Genomic DNA, 22,511 nt, shown 5'->3' with positions numbered 1-22,511 from the left:
TTCCTTGAACCCCTGACCCCTTTCTCTCACCCAACCCCAAGGCTCATCTGTCACCAGGTCCTGTTCATTTTATTTCTAAATACATTTACCTTTCAGCTGCTCTCCATCTGTGTCTGAACCCAGGCTACCATCTCATCTTATCCAGACAATTGTAGGAAACTCAATTCATCAGCACATTCTTAGTTCCCACCAAAAATTCCCTTTGTTGCTACAGTCAAAGTGACCTTTGGTGGGAGGGTGGGGAATTTATTGCATCTCTGTTCTGCTGAAAATGTTGAGTGATTTCTTTTTTATCTAAGTCTGCAAACCTTAGTCCTGAGCGAGCCACCCGCACCCCACATAAGCTTGGTACACTCTATGTTCCTTCCCTTCCCAAAGCCTCAAGAACCTACTGATCTCCATCTAAACAGCACTGTTGAACTCTAATTCAACCACACAGCTTAAATAGCTATCTTTTTTGTTGTTCTATTAAAAATATATAATTGTTCTTTACCATAGAGTTTCTATTTGTTACTATGACTACAACTACTATCTTAGAACACCTAACACAAGATCTACCCTTTAAAACAGACAAATGAATATAAAACACTTAAAATGTTACTGTAAGCCATTATAAGTGCAAATACTGTACAATAGATCTCTAGACCTTCATTTTGCATAACTGAAATTTTAACCCAATTTAATCCTCTCCTGAGCCAATGGAACCATCATTGCACAAGTTTGACTATTTGGTAAACATCAGATGTGTGCAATTGTGCAGGATTTGTCTATCTGTAACTGGTTCATTTTGTTGTGCAAAATGACTTCAAGGTTCCATGTTGTTTACTTTTGCAGGGTTTCGTTTGTTTTCAAAGCTGAACAGCATCCTCTGTTGAACATGCATACCATATTTTTAATCCATTCATTTATCAAGCAATATTTGAAATGTTTCCACATCCTGGCTATTGTGGACAGGGCTAAAATGAACATAGAATGCTAATATGTGTTTGAGGTCTTGATTTCAACTCTCTGAAAAAAACATCATGAGCAGCATTCTTAGATTATATGGTAGACTTTTTATTTTGTTTTGTTTTTGAGGAATCTCCTTACTTTTTTTCCATGGGAGCTGCACCATTTTATATCTCTGCCAATAAGGTAGAGTTCTAGTGTTCTAAAATCTCCAGCCAGAACTTGTTATATTTTATTTGATAATAGCCATCCTCACACAGATGAGGTGACAGCACATTTAATTTGCATTTCCCTAATAGTTAATGACACTGAACATCTTATGCCTGTTGACCAGCTGTTGGTCTTTGGAGAAATGTCTGTTCAAGTCCTTTGCCCCTATTTTATTCTATTCAGGTTGTTGGGGGGGTGAGATTTTTTGTTTCACTTTTGTCCCCTTCTTGAAGATAGCATCTCATGTATTCAATTCTGGCCTCAAACATAGCATGTAATCAAGGATGGTGTCTTAGTTAGGGTTTCTATTGCTGTGAAGAGACACTATGACCATGGCAACTCTTATAAAGGAGAACATTTAATTGTGTGACTTACAGTTCAGAGGTTAAGTCCATTATCATCTTGGTGGGACATGGCAGCATGCAGGCAAACATGGTGCTGGAGAAGGAGCTGAGAGTCTTACATCTTTAATCTGCAGGCAACAGGAAGTGAACTGAGGCACTGGCATAGCTTGAACATATATCAGACCTCAAAGCCTGTCTCCACAGTGACACGCTTCCTCCAAAAAGGTCATACCCACTCAAACAAAGCCACACCTCCTAATAGTGCCACTCCCTATGAGCTTACGGGGGCTGATTACATTCAAACTACCACAGAAGATCTTGAACTTCAGTGTCTATCTGGATCACTGGGATTATAGACACACACATTTACACCCAGTTTATGTGGTACTGGAACACTAAGCACAGCTTTATGTGTACCAAGCAAACACACCACCAACTAAGCTATATCCCAATAGTCAGGTTAGGTTTGGGGTTGTTTTGATTTTGCTTTTTTTGTTGTTGTTGTTTCCCCTGAGTCAAGTTCCTTTTATATTTTAAGCTATGTGGTTTGCAGTTATTTTCTTCGGTTCTTCAGATCACCAGTAATTGTGCCAACTGCTAACTTGGCTGAGCCTGGGGTTTGGAGTTCCTGCCGTTCCACTTATGTGTTTCACTTTTGTTTCCTGGGTTTTCGTATCAATCAAAAGAAGAAATCATTTTCCAAACCAAAGGTGCAAAGCTTTTTCCCTGGGAAATATTGCTTTAATTCTTTAATCCATTTCTCTACCTACGACTCCGATATCAATTTTTGCATGTATATATCCAGTTTTCCCAACACTCTTGTTGAAGTTAATTAACTCTTTATCTTCCAGGTATTATTTCAAATATGGCTTCTTCGTGGAAGCCTCATCTAATCACATAACACATACACCCCCAAAATCACCCACATCTAGGCTTCCAGATCTTTACATACTGTTGTAGCATCATCTATAACGGCTCTGTAGTATTTCTTCTTGTAGTATTTCTTTCCTACAACAGCTGTTTGGGGAATTTTATAGTATTGCCATCCTCATTTGAAAGTGCACTTCTGCTTTTTCCAACTGCATTCCCACTGCCTACTCTACTATATAATACAAAGTAGTTGCTCGCTCCACAAGTTTTTGTATAAGAAATGGTATCATTTTGTTTTGAATGAGTGGCAAATCCCTTTATCTTGTGTTTTTTGAGTGAGTTCTACCTAAATGAGTATTATTTTTGGGACTTTCCATTTCTTTTCTTGGTTCTAGCATTGTACATGCTACATAGTATGCACTCACTGAAAAAATGAATGAGTGAATGTGAATGAATGAATGAGTAAAGGAAATGAGGGAGAAACAATGATAAAATTGATTAAGGAGGGTGGACAGGGTGGTTCCACTCAACAGAAACAGCAGTGAGGAATCTGTTCTAAGACCCTTATTTATAAGCCTTAGGTTATCTTGTTTGTATTCATCTTCAATGGTTAAAATGCTTTAAGGGGAGAAAGAAGGGTATGGCTCAGAGATTTGTTCCCTATAAGAAGCCAATCTCTAGTCTTGGTTTCTCACCAAGGTTTAACTGCCTCTAAGGCACAGTCAGTCACTTGACTTGGACAACCCCTACCCAGCTTCTTCTTCCTGGTCTTTCTCTTCTCTTCCTTCTTCTTCTCCTCCTTGATGCACCTCCTTCATAGACCATGACACAACAGTGTCATTTCAGGGCCGTCACTGTGCTTTTGAAATATGCGATTTTCATATTTTAAGTCAATTATCTAAATAGTTAAGTCAAATAACAGTGTTTTTCCTTTTTGCCGTTACTTCTCCTTCAAAAGGTACATCTTCACATATCTTTTCCCCTTTGTAAGTTTTCCTGATCAATTATGTCAACTCAGGTACTTCTCACAGACTGGGGGAGTCACCTTCCCTCCTGAATTTGAGAATTGAGGCTTAAGTCTAGCAAAACTTTCTCTTCTGATGCAGATAACCCTGCTGATGTCATTGTTTTTAGACTTGAACTAGAAGTCAGTCACTAAGGTGCTCCTGATGCACACTGAATTTTAAGAATCAATATGCCATTAAGTTCATGCCCTCCCCTTTAACCTACTCTAGTGACTGGCAGACAGGCACAGGAAGGCTTTCCCACAGAGGGTTTCTCACATCCACACACAGAGGCATGGGAAAGCATGCTTGCTCTAAGCATGGTAAAGTTGTTCACTATGTTGAAGTCTATCCCTGAGGGGTAGCAGAAGTCATTTAAAGGAGATTTTAAATGTTGACTTTACTTATCACAGGATATAGGTTTTAGAAGAGTCTGTTAGCCAAATGACACTAAATATAGCTTCTGGCATGGGGCTGTTTTCCTTGGAGCAGATAGAGGAGAGGTCACCCTGCGGGTCTCAGAGAATGTCAACATGGCCTCCTTCAGAGCAGGAGATGTTACTCTAGAAGGGCCCAGCCACATGTGCAGGAATTCCAGTGACATTCCTGGAAAACAAGAACAGACAAGAGTGCTTTAACCATGTGCAACTAGTCCCTAAGCACACAGACCCTGGAGCTAATCCAGTTATGAAATGAGGACTAAAAAGAAGGGATACTAAAATTCATCAAGTCTAGGATCAGATTCTATCTCAGGAGGGAACAAAGAAAACAACTTAGTGTTGATTATGTAAGCTAAGTGCTGATGAAGACAAAGACCCACATGGCTTGAGATCCCACCTCCTTCTTTTAATATAAATCTAATAAAACACAAAAATTGTCATTCAGGAGGCAATCTTGAACCTTCAGCTTTCAGTCAGGTCCCCTTTGTGTTCGCTTCATTCCATTTAGATCTGGATATGTTACCAGTTAAAAATTATTGAGCACTAGCTCATATATCCCAAATAAATAGTATCTTAACTCTGAGAACCAAGGAATGAGTAGAACCAACTGAGGATAAAGGCTGGAAGGATGAGGATTATTTTTAAAAGAAATACATAGGAGGCCTGGGAAACCACATGTTCTCCAGGCATTTAGAAAGGGCCCAGTCACAGCTGTGTTTACCACAGTGCTAACCACTAACTAGCCAGGCACATCACCCAGGGGTCTCCAAGCCAGGCTCCCGGCAACCCTTTGAAGTGGATGTTACAATCTTCATTCTCTTGAGCAGCAAGTTGAAGCTCAAAGAAATTAGAAATTTTTCCATGAGCACAACAGGTGAGGCTGAGTCACCATTTGAACCCAGGAGCTAACTTCAAGGCCTGTTCTCCCTTGCTGCTGGGCCCCCTGCCTCTTAGGGAAAAATCATTCTGTGCACACCTGAAGTGCAGCAGAAGAGGTCCCTGTGCATTTCTTGCTTTTCTGCTGATCTCCCAAATTTTCAGGCCCTAAACCAGACCACAAAAATCTAAATGACTTCTGAAATAGGAAGGCTGTAAAGGAAACTGGTTTGTATTAAAAGGTCCAAGACTGGTGATCTATAAAGGTAAAGGCTGCATGTGTGTATGTGTATGTATGTATGTATGTATGTATGTATGTATGTATGTATGTATGTATACACACACGTATGTATATATGCATGATCTCTCAAACACCAACTACCTGGGATAAATCTGCTACTCAAAGTGTGCTTGTTAAATGAATGAATGTTTAAATGAATTAAAGAGCCAGCATGTTGAAACGGACTTGAGACTCAAGATTCATCTCTGTACTTTGTTAGGGCCACTTTAGGAGTGACTCAGCCTTAGCTTTCTGATCTGCAGAATGGGGATATTTTCAAGGCCTGCTTTATATAGTGGTAGATGCATAAATTGACGACATGACCATTGCATTTTACGGTAAAGGGGAACGTTTTTACTGTAGATATGACAGAGAGAACAGCCAAAGGCATTTGCAAGAGTCCAGAGCAGAGAAAGAAGTAAGCCAGCAGAGAGAGAGAGAGAGAGAGAGAGAGAGAGAGAGAGAGAGAGAGAGAGAGAGAGAGAGAGAGAGGAGCGAAACAGCAGAATTATAAGGAGAATGAATAGCTGGGGGAGGGAAGTCCATGAGCTGGACAAGTTTAGGGCAGGGGAGGGAGTGGGATCTGCTAAGAAGAACCAGCATGGACTTTGAAATGTGTAACAGGTACTTGTAATATTGAGGGAGCCTAGAGGTCAGTATGAGCTTTGGTATGCTAATAGTCACCACAGATACCCATTTGTCCCATGGAAAATAACTCCTTTTGGTAGAGGGGAACTGGATTCACAAGTTCCTGAGAAATACTGGATTATATCTAACTGCAAGAAATGCTCCTATAGTCCAGGTTGAGTCCATTTCTGGAGTTTAGGGAATTGGAGTCTCCTTTGGACCCAACAGTAGCCCTTTTAGATAGCTTGGAAGCCACTCTCATAAGAAATAGGAATTCTTTGCAGATGTTGACAATCCTAGTTTTCTTCCTGCTGCTGTGATAAACACCACGACCAAAAGCAACTCAGGGAGCGAAGTGTATGTGGCATACAGTTACAGTCTATTATCGATGAAAGCCGAGGGTCTCAGTTACTTTTCTATTGCTATGATAAAACACCCTGAGCAAGGCAACTTATAATGGAAAGGGTTTAAATAGGCTTACATTTCAGAGGATTAGAGTACATGATGGCCGAGCAGAGGTAGCAAGCAATAAACAGCAGAGTGGCCACTGAGAGCTCATATCTTAACCTACAAGCAGAAGGCAGAGAACACATTGAAATGGCACAAGTCTTTTGAAACCTCAAGACTCCCTCTAACAAGGCCTCAGGTCCTAATCATCCCCAAACAGTTCCACCAACTGGGGACAGGTACTCAAATATATGAGCCTATAGGGCCCATTTCCATTCAAACCACCACACCGAAGCAAGAGCTCAGGAGAGGAGCCTGGATGCTCGAACTGCAGCAGAGACGATGGAGGAATACTGCTTACTAGCTTGTTTCCAAGACTTGCTCATCTTGTTTTCTTATACACTCCAGGACCACCTTCATGAGTGTGGCACCGTTCAAGTGGGTTGGGCTCCCCTACATCAATCACAAGCAAGAAAATGCTCCTACAGACATGCCCACAGGTTGTGTGATGGAGGCAGTTTCTAGGTTGAGATTCTCCCTTCTCACATGATTCTAGCTTGTATGAGGTTGACGAAAACTAACCAGAACACCAACAATGTACTTAGATGTAGACAGTTGTTCTAAACCCACTCCCCAATGGATTCTGGGTCTTGGAACTCATACTTCCTGGTGACAAGACACAGAGAGAAACTGGTTACCCTTATCTGTGATACACAATGGTCATTTGTCCCTAGAAAAATGACCTCCTTCCTCGTTCACCTGGTCAGATAACAGAGCTGGTCAAGACCCAGTAGAATGAGGATTGGGTCCATGGAAGGCCTAGAACAGCTCAATTAACAGCTAGAGAATGACACTATTGATAAGCTTGTCTAGTTGTGTTCTATCACATTCTGGCACCTCCTCCCACTCATCCACACACACCAGGTATGCATGTACAAGGTCACTTCTGAGCCCCTCCCAAAGCATGTCTGTTGGTTTTATTACTCTAATCATAGTTTACTTTTTGACCCACTCCTCCCAGCCTGGACCCATCAAAGTGCAGTTATGTTGTTGGAGGACGGAAACTGCCTCCTTTGTTCTCATCTGCTCTCTGCTGTTATCCTGGTGAGATTCAGCTGAGTGAGAGCCATCAGGGTGCCAAGAATAACATTATCTAAAATTTAAATAATAAACTCTTGGGAATACAAGGTCATGCAGCATTCAGAGTGCCACTGAATTTTCCCAAGAGAATGATTCATAATCTTTCTGTCTATTTATCTCCTGTTCAGTGGGGCCAAAATTCCAGAGTTGTCAAGTAGTTTGGGAGCAGATCCTTCTACTCTTCTCCCATGATGGTTCTTACCAACATTTTTGCAGAAACTAGTCTTCCAAGAGAAAAACAGTTCAAATAGCCATTATTTTCATGTGACTTTGAATGTCCCTTGAGAATTACATCCCCATGACACATTTAAGCTTCAATTTCTTCTTCTGTAAATGAGAATAATAACACCTGCCCTGTCTAGGCTCATATGGCATAAGCCATATGAGACCATTTTTAATGCAGTAAAGCCATAAAATATGCGAAGCATTTTTTATCATTAACAAAGATACTAGGCCAAGATTCCTTTCACCTCTCAGCAGTAAACTCATCTTAATTAATATTTGACATGAGACACAACCTTTATACCAATATTAAGTGAAGATTTAGGACCTATCCACACAGATGAGAATAAATAGTGGCCACTCAAGCATCTAGCAAAGCGCTTGGTACAGAAGAAGAATCTGAAATTTATTTAATAAACAAGTACAAGAATAAAACTGTCTTCCTCTCTTCTAAGGATGTCAGACATTGATAAGAAAAGCATTCTAAGCTTCAGACTTAGAGATGATAGGCTTCTCGTTCTGATTTAGTAGACTATTGTGAGGGCTTCAACAAAGCTATATGTGTGGTCCTAGGGTCTTACTTGATATTGTTTTCCTGATTCCCCTGCATATATAGTTTCTATCAAGTAAAATGAACCCAGGGCTTCCTAAGCAATCTTGTTTCTCCACATGATCAAGCAGCCTTTTGCCTGTTCCAAATTACAGGTGTCCACTGAAGGTTAAAGCCAAATTTGGAGTAGTTTAGAGGGGCAATATTGCCCACTGGGTGGGGGGATGGAGACCTGGGCTCTACCACAACAGGAATCTCAGAGATCTGGCTGGCAATTTGGAGGGAAAGATGGCAGAATTGGATGTTGAGCAACCACCACTTCCATGTAGCTACTGGACTGAGCCAGGGTAGAACAAGGAAAGCTTACATTGTCCCTGAAGCTCTTCTTTGTGGGGTCCTACCTCCTTCTTCCCTTCCAAAAAGCTCGGATGGAAAAAAGTCCTAGGACAGCAGTTTCCAAATCTGAATAGTGTCAGAATCACATAAAGAATTTATGAAGACTCATGGTTCTCTGGTCTTAAAGACTAAATACTAGTTTTTGAAGAGATATACATGATTCTTTTTTTTTTTTTTTTTTTGGTTTTTCGAGACAGGGTTTCTCTGTGTAGCTTTGCGCCTTTCCTGGAACTCGCTTTGGAGACCAGGCTGGCCTCGAACTCACAGAGATCTGCCTGGCTCTGCCTCCCGAGTGCTGGGATTAAAGGCGTGCGCCACCACCGCCCGGCGATATACATGATTCTTATTGTCTGTCTATCTACCAACCAGAGACTACTGGTCTACCACACTGAGGTTAATGTACATTAAAATGAACCCCAAATAAAGAGGTGTCCAGAGAGAAAAGGTCAGCCAGCGGGAAACTTCCACCCTGGGCTCCACTGCAGGGAACTCACGGTGGTGCTGTGCGGCAGAGAGAAGAAAAATGCTTCTTATCATTGCTTCTGGTAAAAATGCACAAAGGAAGGAGACAGGGGGCCACAAGTAAGTCCGAGCTGCATTGGCTCAGTCAGGGAGGCACGACATGGAAAAGAAAGTTGGCTTGAACCTTCAGCTGAAAGAGGTCCTGGGAGAAAGGGGTAAGTGGAAGTAGAGCAGGCAAGAGAGTTTCCAAGCAAGGACACCCCTCTTTTCCTCCTCTCTACCCATGGCCTCCCCTTACCATCACTGTTGGAGGGCTGTTGAGGATGAGGAGAATTTAGAGATATTTGTATAGCAAATTCTATCACTCTTTCTCTCCATGGTCAGTCACCTTGCTGAATATTCACCTTGATCAACCCTTGCTTGTCTGCCTCCCCATCCACTTTTCTCTAAGCATCTCATAGACCTAGTCACATCATTGCCTTTATCTTCAAGGAATGACTAGCATTAGCTGACACTTGTTGGGTGCTCACTAAACACTGGTCACAAAACTAGTGTTACTTGAAATTCACGGAAATCCCTTGGTGGGAAATTTGTGGCAGTGGTGTCAGTTGACGGCATGACACATAGGATGGATAAGAAAAGGTGTTACCACACAGCTCTCCTAGTAATATGGGACTCCTATATTACATTTATCCACTCATGCTTCTTATATAAGTTACAAAAAAACAAACTAGAGTTATCTTGGGAGTAAAGGTATTAAGACCAATTCAAGCCCTTGTCTTCAAGGAAGATGGACTAACAAATAGCTCTTTCAAGGCAAGAGGTTGAAGTTTGGTTGAGAAATACACAGGATTCTATAGGAACATAAGGCTCTGAATATAGCCTGTGGGGATCCCAGGCTGGTATAGAACCCTACTTATCTCTGTTTTCTGAAATTCTCCTACACACAGTACTTACATCGTCCCCAAAAACAACAGGTCCAGATACATGTTGAATCTTGGCAAAAGGAGTGAATGGAGCTCTCTTTGTTACTCCTGTAATTATTAACAATTACTAGCCCTTACACGCAACCACTATTTCCTTGGGTATTATTTTTGCTGAACCATCTACATTCCCACAGAAGAGAGGAAGCATGTATTGTGCACTTTGCCAAAATAGGTGAAACTAGGGTCTGGAAAAACACAGCTCACTTATGTGATGTTACATGAAGATGAGGGGAAAAAGAAGCTGAAGTACAATGTGTCTTTGGTAAAAATGGGTCTGTCCTGGAGACTTAGGACTGGAACCCGAGCTGAGAAAGACAGACCTAGAGTACGTTCTCCCAACTGGCCTGCCTGTAGTAGCTGTTTATATTGGCATTACTGCCGTTAGAAGCATGTTTTTAAATGTTAGAGGAAGTTGATCTTGGGATGCTTGAAGGCCAAAGAGAGGTGTGACCGCTTTCCAGGCACTAAGGGATCCCAACCACACTGCCATCTTACCCTGTCTGAAACAAAATAGGCTCCAGATGAGCTTGAACAGTCAGGCTTGGGTGCTGTTCAAGGTTTTTACAAACAGAACTATATCTCTAGGACCTCAAGATAACTTTGTGCAAAAATTTCTTACTGAGACCCTCCATCAAAGCCCACAGCTTAAGAAGACAGCATCTCTAATGGTGCCTTAAAGATTTATATCAATTTTGTTTTTAGATTTATTTGTTTTATTTTATATGTGAGTGTTTTGCCTTCATGAATGTCTATGCACCACATGCATGATTGGTGCCTATGGAGGTAAGAAGAGGCCATCAGATTCCCTGGAAATTGGGTTACAGAAGGTTCTAAGCAAGTATGTGTATGCTGGAAAATGAACCCAGGTCCTCTAAAAGAACAAGTACTCTTCTTACCCACTGAGCCTCTCCCGCTCTTGTATTGACTTTTCTTACTTCCCCCTCCGTGGCCACACTTCACCGAAAGCCTTCCCAGACCAGGTTGAAAACTATTTCAGAGTGCATCTACTTGTGTAAGTACATCCTGGAAACCACAGAGCTCCGTCATGAGACACTCCAATTATTTCCAATATTTGCAAAGCATGTCCATGTAGGCTTTTGGGAAGAAAGAGTCTTTCTATGAGAATTCCTGGCCCCTCATAGGTTTTGTTTGCATGTATTCATACTTAGCAGTTTTTTTTTTAATTTTAAGTTATTTCTTTATCCTTAATTTTTAAATCATCCATCATGAAAAACAGGCCTTCCTGAAGCTCCTCACACCACTGGGCTGGCCAGAGAAGGATCCTAAATTCCTTGAAAAGCCCCTTTTCTGACATGGCCACCCAGGTGCAGCTGAAGCCCTCAGGGTGCTGGTCTGTCACTGAGCTTACCTCTGGCTCTGATTTCCCCAGCTCCCTCAGCTACACAGCGAACCACTGCTCTGCATGGTGGTAGATTCAAGGATCTTCATTATGCAGCTGAGGCAGGACACGAGGCCATGGACATGATGTCTCAGTCCCTTGCTTTCCAGCACGTATACGGTGGTCCAGAACCATCCAGATCTCAGTTCCTATGATTCCTATTAGGCCTGGCTGGGAAAGACCTCCAGTGTGAGAAAGTTCTGCCCTGTCCAAAGCAGCATGTGTCTCTCTACTAAATTAATTAAAATAGAAGGAACTTAAAAATCCTGTTTCTCATTTATATTGGCCACATTTCAAGTGCTCAGTAGATATGTGTGTGCAGTGGCTACTGCATTTGTCTAGACAACTATACATTTTTCTCATAGCAGGCACTGAACAGATCAATGCACTGATATATTAGTGAGGGCCCACTACTACAAGTTTGCTGTATGAATGGTTCACCTGGGGCCTATAGATATCTGGAACATTCTATGTCTTTCATTCAGATTCCACAGGATCTAAATTAGTTTCTGTCTTATAATTTTCTTGCAAAATGAATTCATCCCCCATCCATGTATGTATTGAGTGATTGCTCTGTACTGGCTACTGTGCCAGGCAATGAGCCCACAGCTGATTTATATATAGTCTCTGCTGTGAAAGAATTTATTGACCTGCATAGGAAGGAAATAAACACCTAAGTGGTTTTTTCTAGTTACACCAAATAGCTATTGCTTATAGTCCTTAACCTGAAACTTCAATAACCATAACCTGAAAACACTTCATCTAAAGTGAATTTAGTTTCCATATTCCAATCTGCTTCAACAGCCCAGAGCAATGAGGAATCTCAGAGGTGAGGTGATTTCCTTAAGCTCACCCAGCCAATAGAAACCTAATGTAGAATTTTCATCTTCCAGATTCTCTCCTGCTCCCCACCCCGCCTGTGTGATGGCGGCACCTCCATGCCCTGTCTGTAATCACAGGGAGAAATGCCAAATTGTATCTGCAAACTTGAGCATGAACTTCCAGGCATATTGTGGCTGAAAAGTCACATGCCTCCTGTATATAAGTGCAGTTGGAGGTAGCAGAGCCCAGCACTGAGCCCTCTCCTCCACTCCCCACTGGGGAACTTGAAATGGCTTTCTGGGTATGTAATTTTATACCTGAGAACAGAAGTATGTCTGGGAGAAAGGCTATTCTCGGGTCTTTGTCTACAGAGACTTACCAAAGCTTGTATTTCTGAGACTCCGTATATCCATCCCAGGAGTGTGCTAAGAGCCCTCAGAAACATGATGCAAAGAGAGAGAACGGCAGCTTTAGTAATCCCACTTCCGGTTCCAACCAGAAATCACATTACCCTAAGTCTTGAAAGTCTCAGACAAATAGAGTCAAGAAGTAATGTTCAAAGGGAGGAGGAAATGCCATCCAGTTCCCTAACAGCTCATCAGCTTTAACTGTATGCCTTGGGGCTGAGGACACAGCCCTGACTCACCTACACTACCCTCTAGGCTTTATAGTTGATTGATGAAGGAAGCTGGTAATCATATAAACAGTCAGTAAAGGGCATGATGTAATGTGTGGGACAGAAAGCCTGGGACACATGTATCTGCTAATGCTTCCTGCTAATAATTATGTTGGTGAGAGGAAACAACTCTGTGTATACTGTGGTCCATATGTATAAATTCAGAAGTACAATTCTGTTTGCAGAAGGCCATGGACTGGTTGAAGAGTCATAGACTCTCAGTGTTTCTATATGAAATAGGGGTGTCGGGGAAAGCCCCTGGGAGGGGTTGACTATGATTTGGAAGACCAGCAGCAGGAAGCAGTCAGCATGGTGGACATGGGCACTGGTGTGAGTCCGGTTGTGACAGCCAGAATGAATGTGACTGTGAGGAGGAAATGCCTGGAGTAACGGGTGCAGCAGCCTTGTCAGAGCCTAAGGACAAACAGTCACACTTTGATGATGTCACTTCAACCCCTGCTCCCTGCCTGACTCTGAAGTGCCCCTAAGGCTCATCTCCAGCATCTGCTAGTGAGCTTTCTTGTGCCACCTCCCTTGAACAAAATTATAATAATAATAATAGAATCTGCTGCTCACTTAATGCTTTTTATGTGCACGTGTCTGTGCTAAGCCTTTCGCATGCACTATTGGTTAATCCCACAACACATGAAATGGCAGCCCTATTATTTCCTTGGTGGGGAAAAAGCCTCACCCACCATGGCAGGGGGCCATGATCATTTTTCCACGATGACCCATGTGTCTACTTAAGTAAATTCATGAGGACAGAGACCAGAGACTATTCCTATTTGGCACCCCAGTGCCTTGTATGGCAGACCTGGCACAGATAGGAATTAACTGATGCTTGTGAAATAAACAAGAAGAGATTGCCAAATGAACCACACAGCTCTGGGTCCAGAGACACAAGGCAGATCACACAAAAAAAAAATCGGAGAAGCTCAGTCATCAGGAGCAAGGGCCCTAGAAAGCCTAGATCTCTGAACAGCAGGGCCTAGGACAGAGTCTGATCTGATGGGCTGCTACCTCTGAGCCCTGCGTTTGATAGTGAGATATATTCAAACATCCTCTCTCTGATACCAGTAAGTTTTGTCCTGAGAACATGGGCAGCTTGGCAAATAGAGTTCAGGGCCTGGGCTTGAAGGGGGATGATGAACCAGGCAAAGTCAGGGACAATAAGAAAAATATTAAAACAGATGCACAGTCACTGATAGTCAGAGTGGCCACAAGCCTTCAGTTATTAAACAGGTGGCAGCCCACTGGTTGTTGGGTCTTATAACAGTCCAGTGGTCTCCTGGAAAAAGCCAGAGTAGGTGATGGACACTTGAATGGGAAATCTCAAACAGCTGAAACATTTCAAACCAGTAACAATTGGTAGTTCCCCACATGCAGATCTTAGCTAAAGAATGCCATTTGAGTATGAGGTCAAATTTTTTTTTTAATTTTATTTTATGTGTATGAGTGTTTTACCTGCATGTATGTGTACCATATGTGTGTCTGTTGCCCTTGGAGGTCAGAAGAGGGCATCAGATACCCTGGAACCAGAGTTATAGATGGTTGTGAGCTGCCATGTGAGTGCTGGGAACTGAACTTGGGTCCTCTCAAAGGACCCATCTCTCCAGGCCCAATGAGGTTGAAATTTAATTATGAGAGCAAATCATTTTCCAAAAGCCATTTGTTCTATTTTGAGGGTTAAAAAAAAAAAACTAGATCATATCACCTGTAGCTCTGTTTACCAAGCACAGAAAAGCTGTAATTTCTCAGTGTGGCAATGTTGGGTAAGTGACCCATTACCGACTCCTCCATGTTGTACAATCCCCACTCTTATCAAAGGACCTCTGGTATACTTTGTGAAAATTGGCTTTCTGACATGCAGAACCAAGAGTCTGAGTGCCACTAAATGCAAGTCCTAGCCCATTTTCCCTCTGCTATAGGGAAAGGTCTTTAAGGTGCCTATATTATCCTGGTACTGGAGGACAAGGCAAGATCACAAGTCCAAGTGAACCCAAGCTACTTAGTGAGTTGCAGCCAGCTGGGGCAATTTAGTCAGGCCTTGTCTCAAATTTAAAATAAAAAGAAGGCTGGGAGAAAGCTGAGGATACAGCTTGGGAGAAGTGTTTCCTAGCATGCCCAAGGCTGTGGGTTCAGTCCTCCATACCCCCTGCAAAAAATAAGGACTTACCCTTTTGGAGCCATGGAACTGCTAAATTGTCTTTCTGCTTTGCCAGTTTATAAATTTTGAGCTTCTAGAAGCAAGTTCTTTAAATCCTTAAAATTACCAGTTGCTAAACAGTCGTTCGTTTTCCTCAAATACAAAAGAAGTTGATGGAAGTCAGCCAAGAGAAACACTTAAGCTTGTAGAGAGAAGCAGGCTGTTATTAAAAGCCACAGTGGCCATTAACAAAGATGATGTCATAATTAAATGTCTGGGATCCCTGGGATCCCTGCAGCCAAGGAGAGGCAACCACAATCTTTCCAAATCAGTTAAGAGTCACCTACCCAGTGGTGTTTGGTAAGAGTGACCAGTCTAGCTGTGCGTAGTGGTGCACATTTTTAATCCCAGCACTTGGGAGGCAGAGGCAGGCAGATCTCTGTGAGTTCGAGGCCAGCTTTGTCTACAGAGAGAGTTCCAGGACAGCCAGGGCTACATGGTGAGACCCTACTTGAGGAAGAAAAATAAAGATGACCAGTCTGCAGGCAAGGTAGTTTCCTGCAAAGGAATCTGGGAACTAGCACGGTGCCCCCTGCCTCCAAAGCTGTTGGCAAGCACCAGGGATGTATGAAACTGGTAACTGGTAGGTCTGAGGCTACAGGCTGATCAAGCCATAGCTTCCTGCAGCAACTTCTTTCTTAAGACTTTTATAGAGGAAATGGCAATGTGGCTACCAAGAACCTGTCTGGGAATCTAACCCTCTAACAGAATCTTTAGGTAACTGGATTGCCTGAGAATGACGGGGCCATTGCCATTTTTCCAAGGGAGTTACAGGCTCAAGGGACCAGACTCCAGGATAACACAAGGCTACCATTTGCAGGCATAGCCCCAACCAGTATAAAGGTCTGCCAAAACTAAATGTGCCCCTCTTCTCCCACATCCTCACAATAGCATATTCCTTCCAGAATCCCCTTCCTCCCCTTACCACCGTGGAATCAGAAACAGGCTGCACAATGCCCCCCATCACTTCCTCTGAGATTTATAAAAAAGGACCCTCAACCATAAAAACATACACATACAAGTAACAGTGTATGAACTGAGTAAGTTGTATTTATATATTTAGGAATATACACACACATATAGTACACACAAACATATATATGTAATAACAATTTTTTAAAGAGGCTGTGAATTTGAAAGAGAGCAAGGGGGACATATGGGAAGGTTTGGAGGGAGGAAAGGGAAAAGGAAATGATGTAATTATAACATGAAAAACATAAAAAATGTTTTTTTAAGAGGAGTCTCACTCTGCCTCATGGGTCTGCTGTCTGCCATATGTCCCTGACGTGCTGTCTATCTGCCTATATGTACAACTGTGCCATTAATAACTCTTCTAGTAAATCTCTTACCCAAAAAGACTTTCTGTCTCAGTGCCCCCTTTTGCACCCCACATCTCCATCCTGCCTCAACACCCCCTTTGAACCCCAAGTCTCCATCCTACCTCAGCACCTGCCCTGAACCCCACATCTCCATTCTGCCTCAGCACCCCTCATTCTGCCTCTTTGAACCCCTCCGTGCCCCTTCTTAACCCCACATCTCCAACCTTTCAGTAACTTAGGAAAATCTTTGGTAAAGCAACTTTGGGATTTGTGTGGAGTGCTTGGGACATGTCCGTGTGTATCATCTTTTCAGAGAGTGACCTGTCTTAAGGTAGACCTTTCACACAGTTCATGTACTTCCCAGAGAAGAAATGGTCTTCAAGACATGCAGGAGTTGATTTATGGCTACCACTTTATAAATCTATGGGGAGCCCCTTCCCAGAGATCTCTGGCCTTCAAATCACATACAAGAGGCAATTAGAAGGTGCCAAGGACTCTCTCATTCTCCCTCCCTCCAATTCTTTTCCTTTGATCAAATCTGCTACCATCTAACCTAGGATAATCACAGTAAAACTACCTTGCCAAATACACTCACTGGCTACAGGATACGCCCTGCTTTCAAGAGGCAATTCAGTATAAAGCAAGCTAGGTAACCTCTCTACTTTAGCCCTTTTGTCTGTAAACTGGGGTTTTTTTAAATGTCCCTCACAGAGTGGTTGTAAGTGAAATATAGAATGAAACTGTATATTTAGAGACAAACTGTGGCACACGTGCAAAATGGAATGTTACTTGTTGATAAAATGAATGAGTTGTCGTCATGAAAGACACAAAAGCCTTAAAGTGCTTGAGTTTAAGAACTTAAACTAGGTTAAAGTTAACTGGGTTCTTAAGTGAGAAAGAACCTAGTCCAGAAAGCCTGCATATTCTCTTACTCCAGATGCATGCCATTTGAGAAAAGGTGAAACTGTAGAAACAGTAAAAGATGATCGGTGACTGCCAGAGGTTTGGCAAAGCGAGAAGGGATGGGCAGGGAAGGCCCATGGGATTTTGTACATGTTATAAATTCACATAACAATCTCAGTGAAGATGGAGGAGGGGGAAGTGTCTGCTTAAGTAGCTTTGGAAATTAATGGAGTCTGTAAGACTAAAAGCCAAAAGAATTTCATACTCTGTCTTAGAAAGTTGTTCTCCATAGTTAAGAATTTTGACTCTACTGTATGTGTGTGCTGGAACTAAGAGATTAATAAACAGATGACAGATGTTGGGAGGTGAACTTCTGACTGAGTGAGAATTTATAGATCAGCAAGATGATTAGGCTAGAATGATCCATGTGGTGTGAATTAGAGTTACAGGCCTTGGTATGAACATAATCCAGGCTCCAATAGGTACAGAAATATCTGCAAATATATATTAATACACATTTTATAGTGCATGCTGCTGTGGGATATTCTGTATGTTAAATGTATTGCTCTGATTGATTAATAAATAAAACACTGATTGGCCAGTAGCCAGGCAGGAAGTATAGGCGGGACAAGGAGAGAGGAGAATTCTGGAAAGTGGAAGGCTGAGGCAGAGAGACACTGCCAGCCGCCGATATGACAAGCAACATGTAAAAGATACCGGTAAGCCACAAGCCATGTGGCAACTTATAGATTAATAGAAATGGGTTAATTTAAGATATAAGAACTAGATAACAAGAAGCCTGCTGCGGCCATACAGTTTATAAGCAATATAAGTCTCTGTGTGTTTACTCAGTTGGGTCTGAGCGGCTGTGGGACTGGTGGGTGAGAGCGATTTGTCCTGACCGTGGGCCAGGCAGGAAAACTCTAGCTACAGCATGCTTATGTGTCCTTGCTCTACAAGCCGAGAGATAGTGCAAACTAGGAAACCTTGCACCAAGGTAAAGATGCCAAACCTTGGTTTCTAATACCAAACTCCAGGAAAAGAACTCCAAGCTCTTAGAAGAAATGGCTGCTTCTAGAACCAGAATAGGCAATATACAAGATGAGCATCCTGGAGTGTCAGAAAGTGAGGGATTACTCAACACAAAACAAAACTCTATATTATGGGATGTGTCAAAGAGATACTGAAAGATACTGGAATCAACTGAAAGAGTTCCCAAAGGCCAAAGCTGGAACAACAAAGTCAATAAGGGAGTGTTGGATCATAAGCCAAAGTAGAAAACAATAGTCCATGAGTCTATCCTAATATATATCAATTCTGACACAGACCAATTCACAGGGCAGAATAATTCCAAAGCAGGAGACACTAGCAAGCACTGCCTCAGCTTGGTGGTTGTGATCCACACCAACAGACAATGCCCTCTCCTCTGATGGCCTTCCCCTGAAAGCCTCCAGCCCCACTGTAATTGTGAGAAAAGCTGGACTTGTTCTAATGGAGAAGTATTATCTAAAATACCTGACAAACACTCTCCCAAAGATCAAGGTCATAAAAAGCAGAGGGTATCTGGGGACTGCCATAGCTAAAGCAAACCTAAGGAAATGACTAGACATAATGTGGCTTGCTTGGATGGAATCCTGGATAGCACATGGGCATAATAAAAACGGAGGGAATCTGAATAAGCTACAAACATTAATTGTATAATGGGTCACTCTGTTTGTTCATTAACTTTGATGCATATACCACACTAGTGTAAAAAGTTAGTCAGGGAAAGTAGAGGAGAAGGGGGCATATACAGGAGCATTATTCTATAGTCTGGTTTTCTATGGATCTCAGCTTCTTTAAAAAAAAAAAAAAAAGCAAAATCTAGACTTGATGAAGTGACTGTCTTCCTCATTTGTCTGATCGGGAGGCCTCGGCTTAACTAGCACAAGAAAGCCCCCCTTTAAACGGCAGAGGTGGGGGTTGGGTCCATCCCTTTTTGCTGATTGACAAGAACTTTAGCCAGCCACAAATGGAATGTCAGTTCCTTGGCTTCCTGGAAGCTCACTAAGTCTGTGTTCCTTTCTTCCCCAGGGCATGGCCTTTACACTCGAAGAAAGGCTTCAGCTTGGCATCCATGGCCTGATCCCCCCCTGCTTCCTCAGCCAGGATGTCCAGCTCCTCCGCATCATGAGATACTATGAGAAACAGCAGAGTGACCTGGACAAGTCAGTGGCTGAAGTCTGTTCTCTGTGCCCAGTCCTGAGGCTGAGCTGCCCCACCCTGTGGCCCCCAGAGTGTTTCTAATTTCTCTATAGCTAGGAAAGGCTGGGAGCCCCGAGAGACTTCAGATCCAGCTCTGTCCTTAAAAAGCGTTACGGTCTCCCTAGAGATGAGGCTTACAACAGAAACCCAGCTAAACTGAACCTGGATTCAACTAGCGGAGTCTGGGAGGCCATCTGAGAGATGTTAGAGATGAGTCAGCCCCAGAAGCCTCTATGAAACAGCTCAGCAGTCAGCAAGGGCTTGGAGGAGGGCAGTTCACTGAGCAGAAGGAGATGGGACAAAAAAACTGCAGATCAGTTAAGAAATACAGCAAAAGGAACCGTGGCTAAGAAAGTTCCCCAGCCATACAGACTGTGGTATGCTGGTAAATGTTCCAGAAAGGAGGGGAGGAGAGTGTAGAACTGGAGAGACATGTACACAAATAGCTAGAGAAGTGGAGAAGGGATGCCTTGGGAAGGATCTAGATGCTATGCTGAGGGTCATGGGCAGCAAATAAGAGCACTGCTTCCTCTGAATACTCCTCAGTGGAGACACAACCACAAAGATCTTGTTCCAGAGTCTTCGAGGCAACATTAAGTGTTACAAAAGATGGTAGTCACCACCCAGGTACACACCATGTCAGCACAGCAAAGCCTAGTTGTTCTAAGACCAATTCTAGAATGAGTGAAACCCACTGTCCTGCACTAAATAACTAAAGTTAAGTCTGCCAATCTCTGCCCTTTACCTGTATAACGACTGTGCCAATGACCCATTGGGTTTTATGAGAATTAAACGCATGTCTTTGTGATGTGATTAGAATGTTGCCTGGGACATAGTAAACTCTGTATAAGTTTGTTTTAAAAACTGTGTCATCTTGCTATGGGCTCTAGCAGATATATAGGAAGAAGATAAAGGTTCTCTCAATATCCATAGAGCTAAGTGACTAGAGCTAAATGCCCATGAAGGGCAGAGTTCAGTAGCACATGAGGCTCATTCTGTATCTAGCTCCCAGTGCCTCCTCCAAGGCACCCATAGCTTCTGAGATGCGGTTAACAAGCCTGTCCCTACCCACATCCATGTCCTCACTCTGAAAGCACTGAATCCCAGGGCTATGACTCACATTAACTCCAAGACCGTATTGCCACCAAGTCAAATATTCTCTCCCTTTTGTTCATCTAGTCACGTCATCTTGAAGAGCAAACCAGAAGTTACACAACAGATTAGACTAACAAACTGATACATGTCCAAACTTTGAACCATCAGAAACTCCTATTAAATGTACCAAAAAGAATTAGAGTCCAAGGTAAAATATTTGCTTCAAATATGAAATTATAAAAGCTACACTCTCTAATGCTTGCCATCTCAATGCTTTCCAACTTAATGGGCCTCACTTACTTGCCTAAAGTGATGCTCTAGATCCAAGAAGCAACGAGTGTGCATATTCCCGAGAGCTCTAGAGGGCTTGCTCCTGGCTCACTACTTTCCTAGCTCACTCCCAAGAGACTCTCATTCTGACAGGTGATTGGGAGAAAGGCTAACAGGGCTCTCCAGCCATACAGGCTGTGGTATGCTGGTAAATGTTCCAGTGAGGAGGGAAGGAGAGTAGAGAATTGGAGAGACATGTACACAAACAGCTAGGGAAATGGAATGCCCTACACTGGCAGAGGGTTGAGGGCATGGCTAACCCTGAGTGTAAATCCTCCCTGGGCAAGGCCTCCATTCTTAAGCATAGTGACGTCATCCCGGATCTACCAAACAGTGGTGTCCCTGGATCAGCTGGTTTCTTCTTTCCTTTCCAAGGTATATCATTCTCATGACTCTCCAAGACCGCAATGAGAAGCTCTTCTACCGGGTGCTGACCTCAGACGTGGAGAAATTCATGCCTATTGTGTACACACCCACTGTGGGGCTGGCCTGTCAGCAATATGGTCTGACCTTCCGCCGACCTCGGTGAGTACCTACTAAGGGGGCTAGAGAGAGGCTGGCCTGTAGAGGGTAAGAAATTGCTTCTTGACCTTTAGAGGCTCCCTTGGAGTCAATGGTCCAACAAGGAAACATTAGATTTTAAACACATGGTCAGTAAACTAACACCAGCCAACCAGGAAATGCGCTGAGAGAGAAGTTAGCAAGGGGATATTGAATCTTCTCCACTTCCAAATGATAAATATTCAACATGTTGCTCAAAGTTGGCCTGAGAAGTCATTCGCATTGTTTTAACAATGCCTACCTGTCACTTCTCCATGTCCTCTCCCTTTTCTGTTCATCTCCAGCATACCTACAGCCCTCTGGGTAACTGAGGACAATGAATAGCACTGGATACCAAACACAAACACATGCTCCCTTTCCAGCCCTTAAATCACTACACCTCCATTTGGAGTCAACTTAGTTTCAATACAAAAATGTCACTTTGTAGGCAAAAACTATGGCATTACATTTTCTCCTAAAGCTAAAGGATGTGAGAGAAGCTTTCTAAAGAAATCGTTTTTTGCTTTCATTTTTAGTCCTGAAAGATACATGTATAAATATATTTGTGCCAGAAAAATAGGAAAGGTCTCAGTGTTCTCAGTACAAGGTATCTGATCATTGTAACTGCATAGTTCTTGCATTAGCAATAAAAGGAGGGTCTAGATATGTTATGTGTAATAGAATGTCATAGGAAAGCAATAATAAATGTACAGTGTCCTGTAAACCAGTGGTTCTCAACCTTCCTAATGCTGCAACCCTTTAATACAGTTCCTCATGTTGTGGTGACCCCCAAACATTAAATTATTTTCATTGCTACTTCATAACTATAATTTTGCTACTGTTATGAATTGTTATGTAAATATCTGATTTTTCCCATGGTCTTAGGTGACCCCTGTGAAAGTGTTGTGTAACCCCTATGGAAGGGGTTGTGACCCACAGGTTGAGAACCACTACAAAACAGATACAAAGTTTACATTTATAGAGTAGTTATAAATGAGATTTTTTTGTTTTGCTTTGTTTTCATTTGTTATGGCTTAGTTTTTTATGTTGTTTGTTTGTTTATTGGCTTTTTTTTGAGACAGGGCTTCTCTGTGTAGCCCTAACTGTCCGGGAATTCACTGTGTAGGTGAGGCTGGCCTTGAATCACAGAGCTCTGCCTGCCTCTGCCTCTTGAG

General features: G+C 42.6%; 1 protein-coding gene across 2 annotated transcripts in view; it reads left to right on the top strand.

The window, feature by feature from the left end:
- Me3 (malic enzyme 3) overlaps positions 1-22,511 on the top strand; it is a 196,958-nt gene that overhangs the window by 67,470 nt on the left and 106,977 nt on the right. For both annotated transcript variants that reach the window (XM_052761645.1, XM_052761644.1), the window contains 2 exons: positions 19,201-19,334; positions 21,172-21,321. In XM_052761645.1, coding sequence (XP_052617605.1) covers positions 19,201-19,334; positions 21,172-21,321 — 284 coding nt within the window. The remainder of the gene's footprint in view (positions 1-19,200; positions 19,335-21,171; positions 21,322-22,511) is intronic.

Source organism: Peromyscus californicus, unplaced genomic scaffold, assembly GCF_007827085.1.
Source record: "Peromyscus californicus insignis strain IS unplaced genomic scaffold, ASM782708v3 Scaffold_4__1_contigs__length_199733344, whole genome shotgun sequence".
NCBI classification, from domain to species: domain Eukaryota; kingdom Metazoa; phylum Chordata; class Mammalia; order Rodentia; family Cricetidae; genus Peromyscus; species Peromyscus californicus.
Note: the sequence above shows the minus strand (reverse complement) of the source record. Positions and strands in the feature narration are given on the sequence as shown.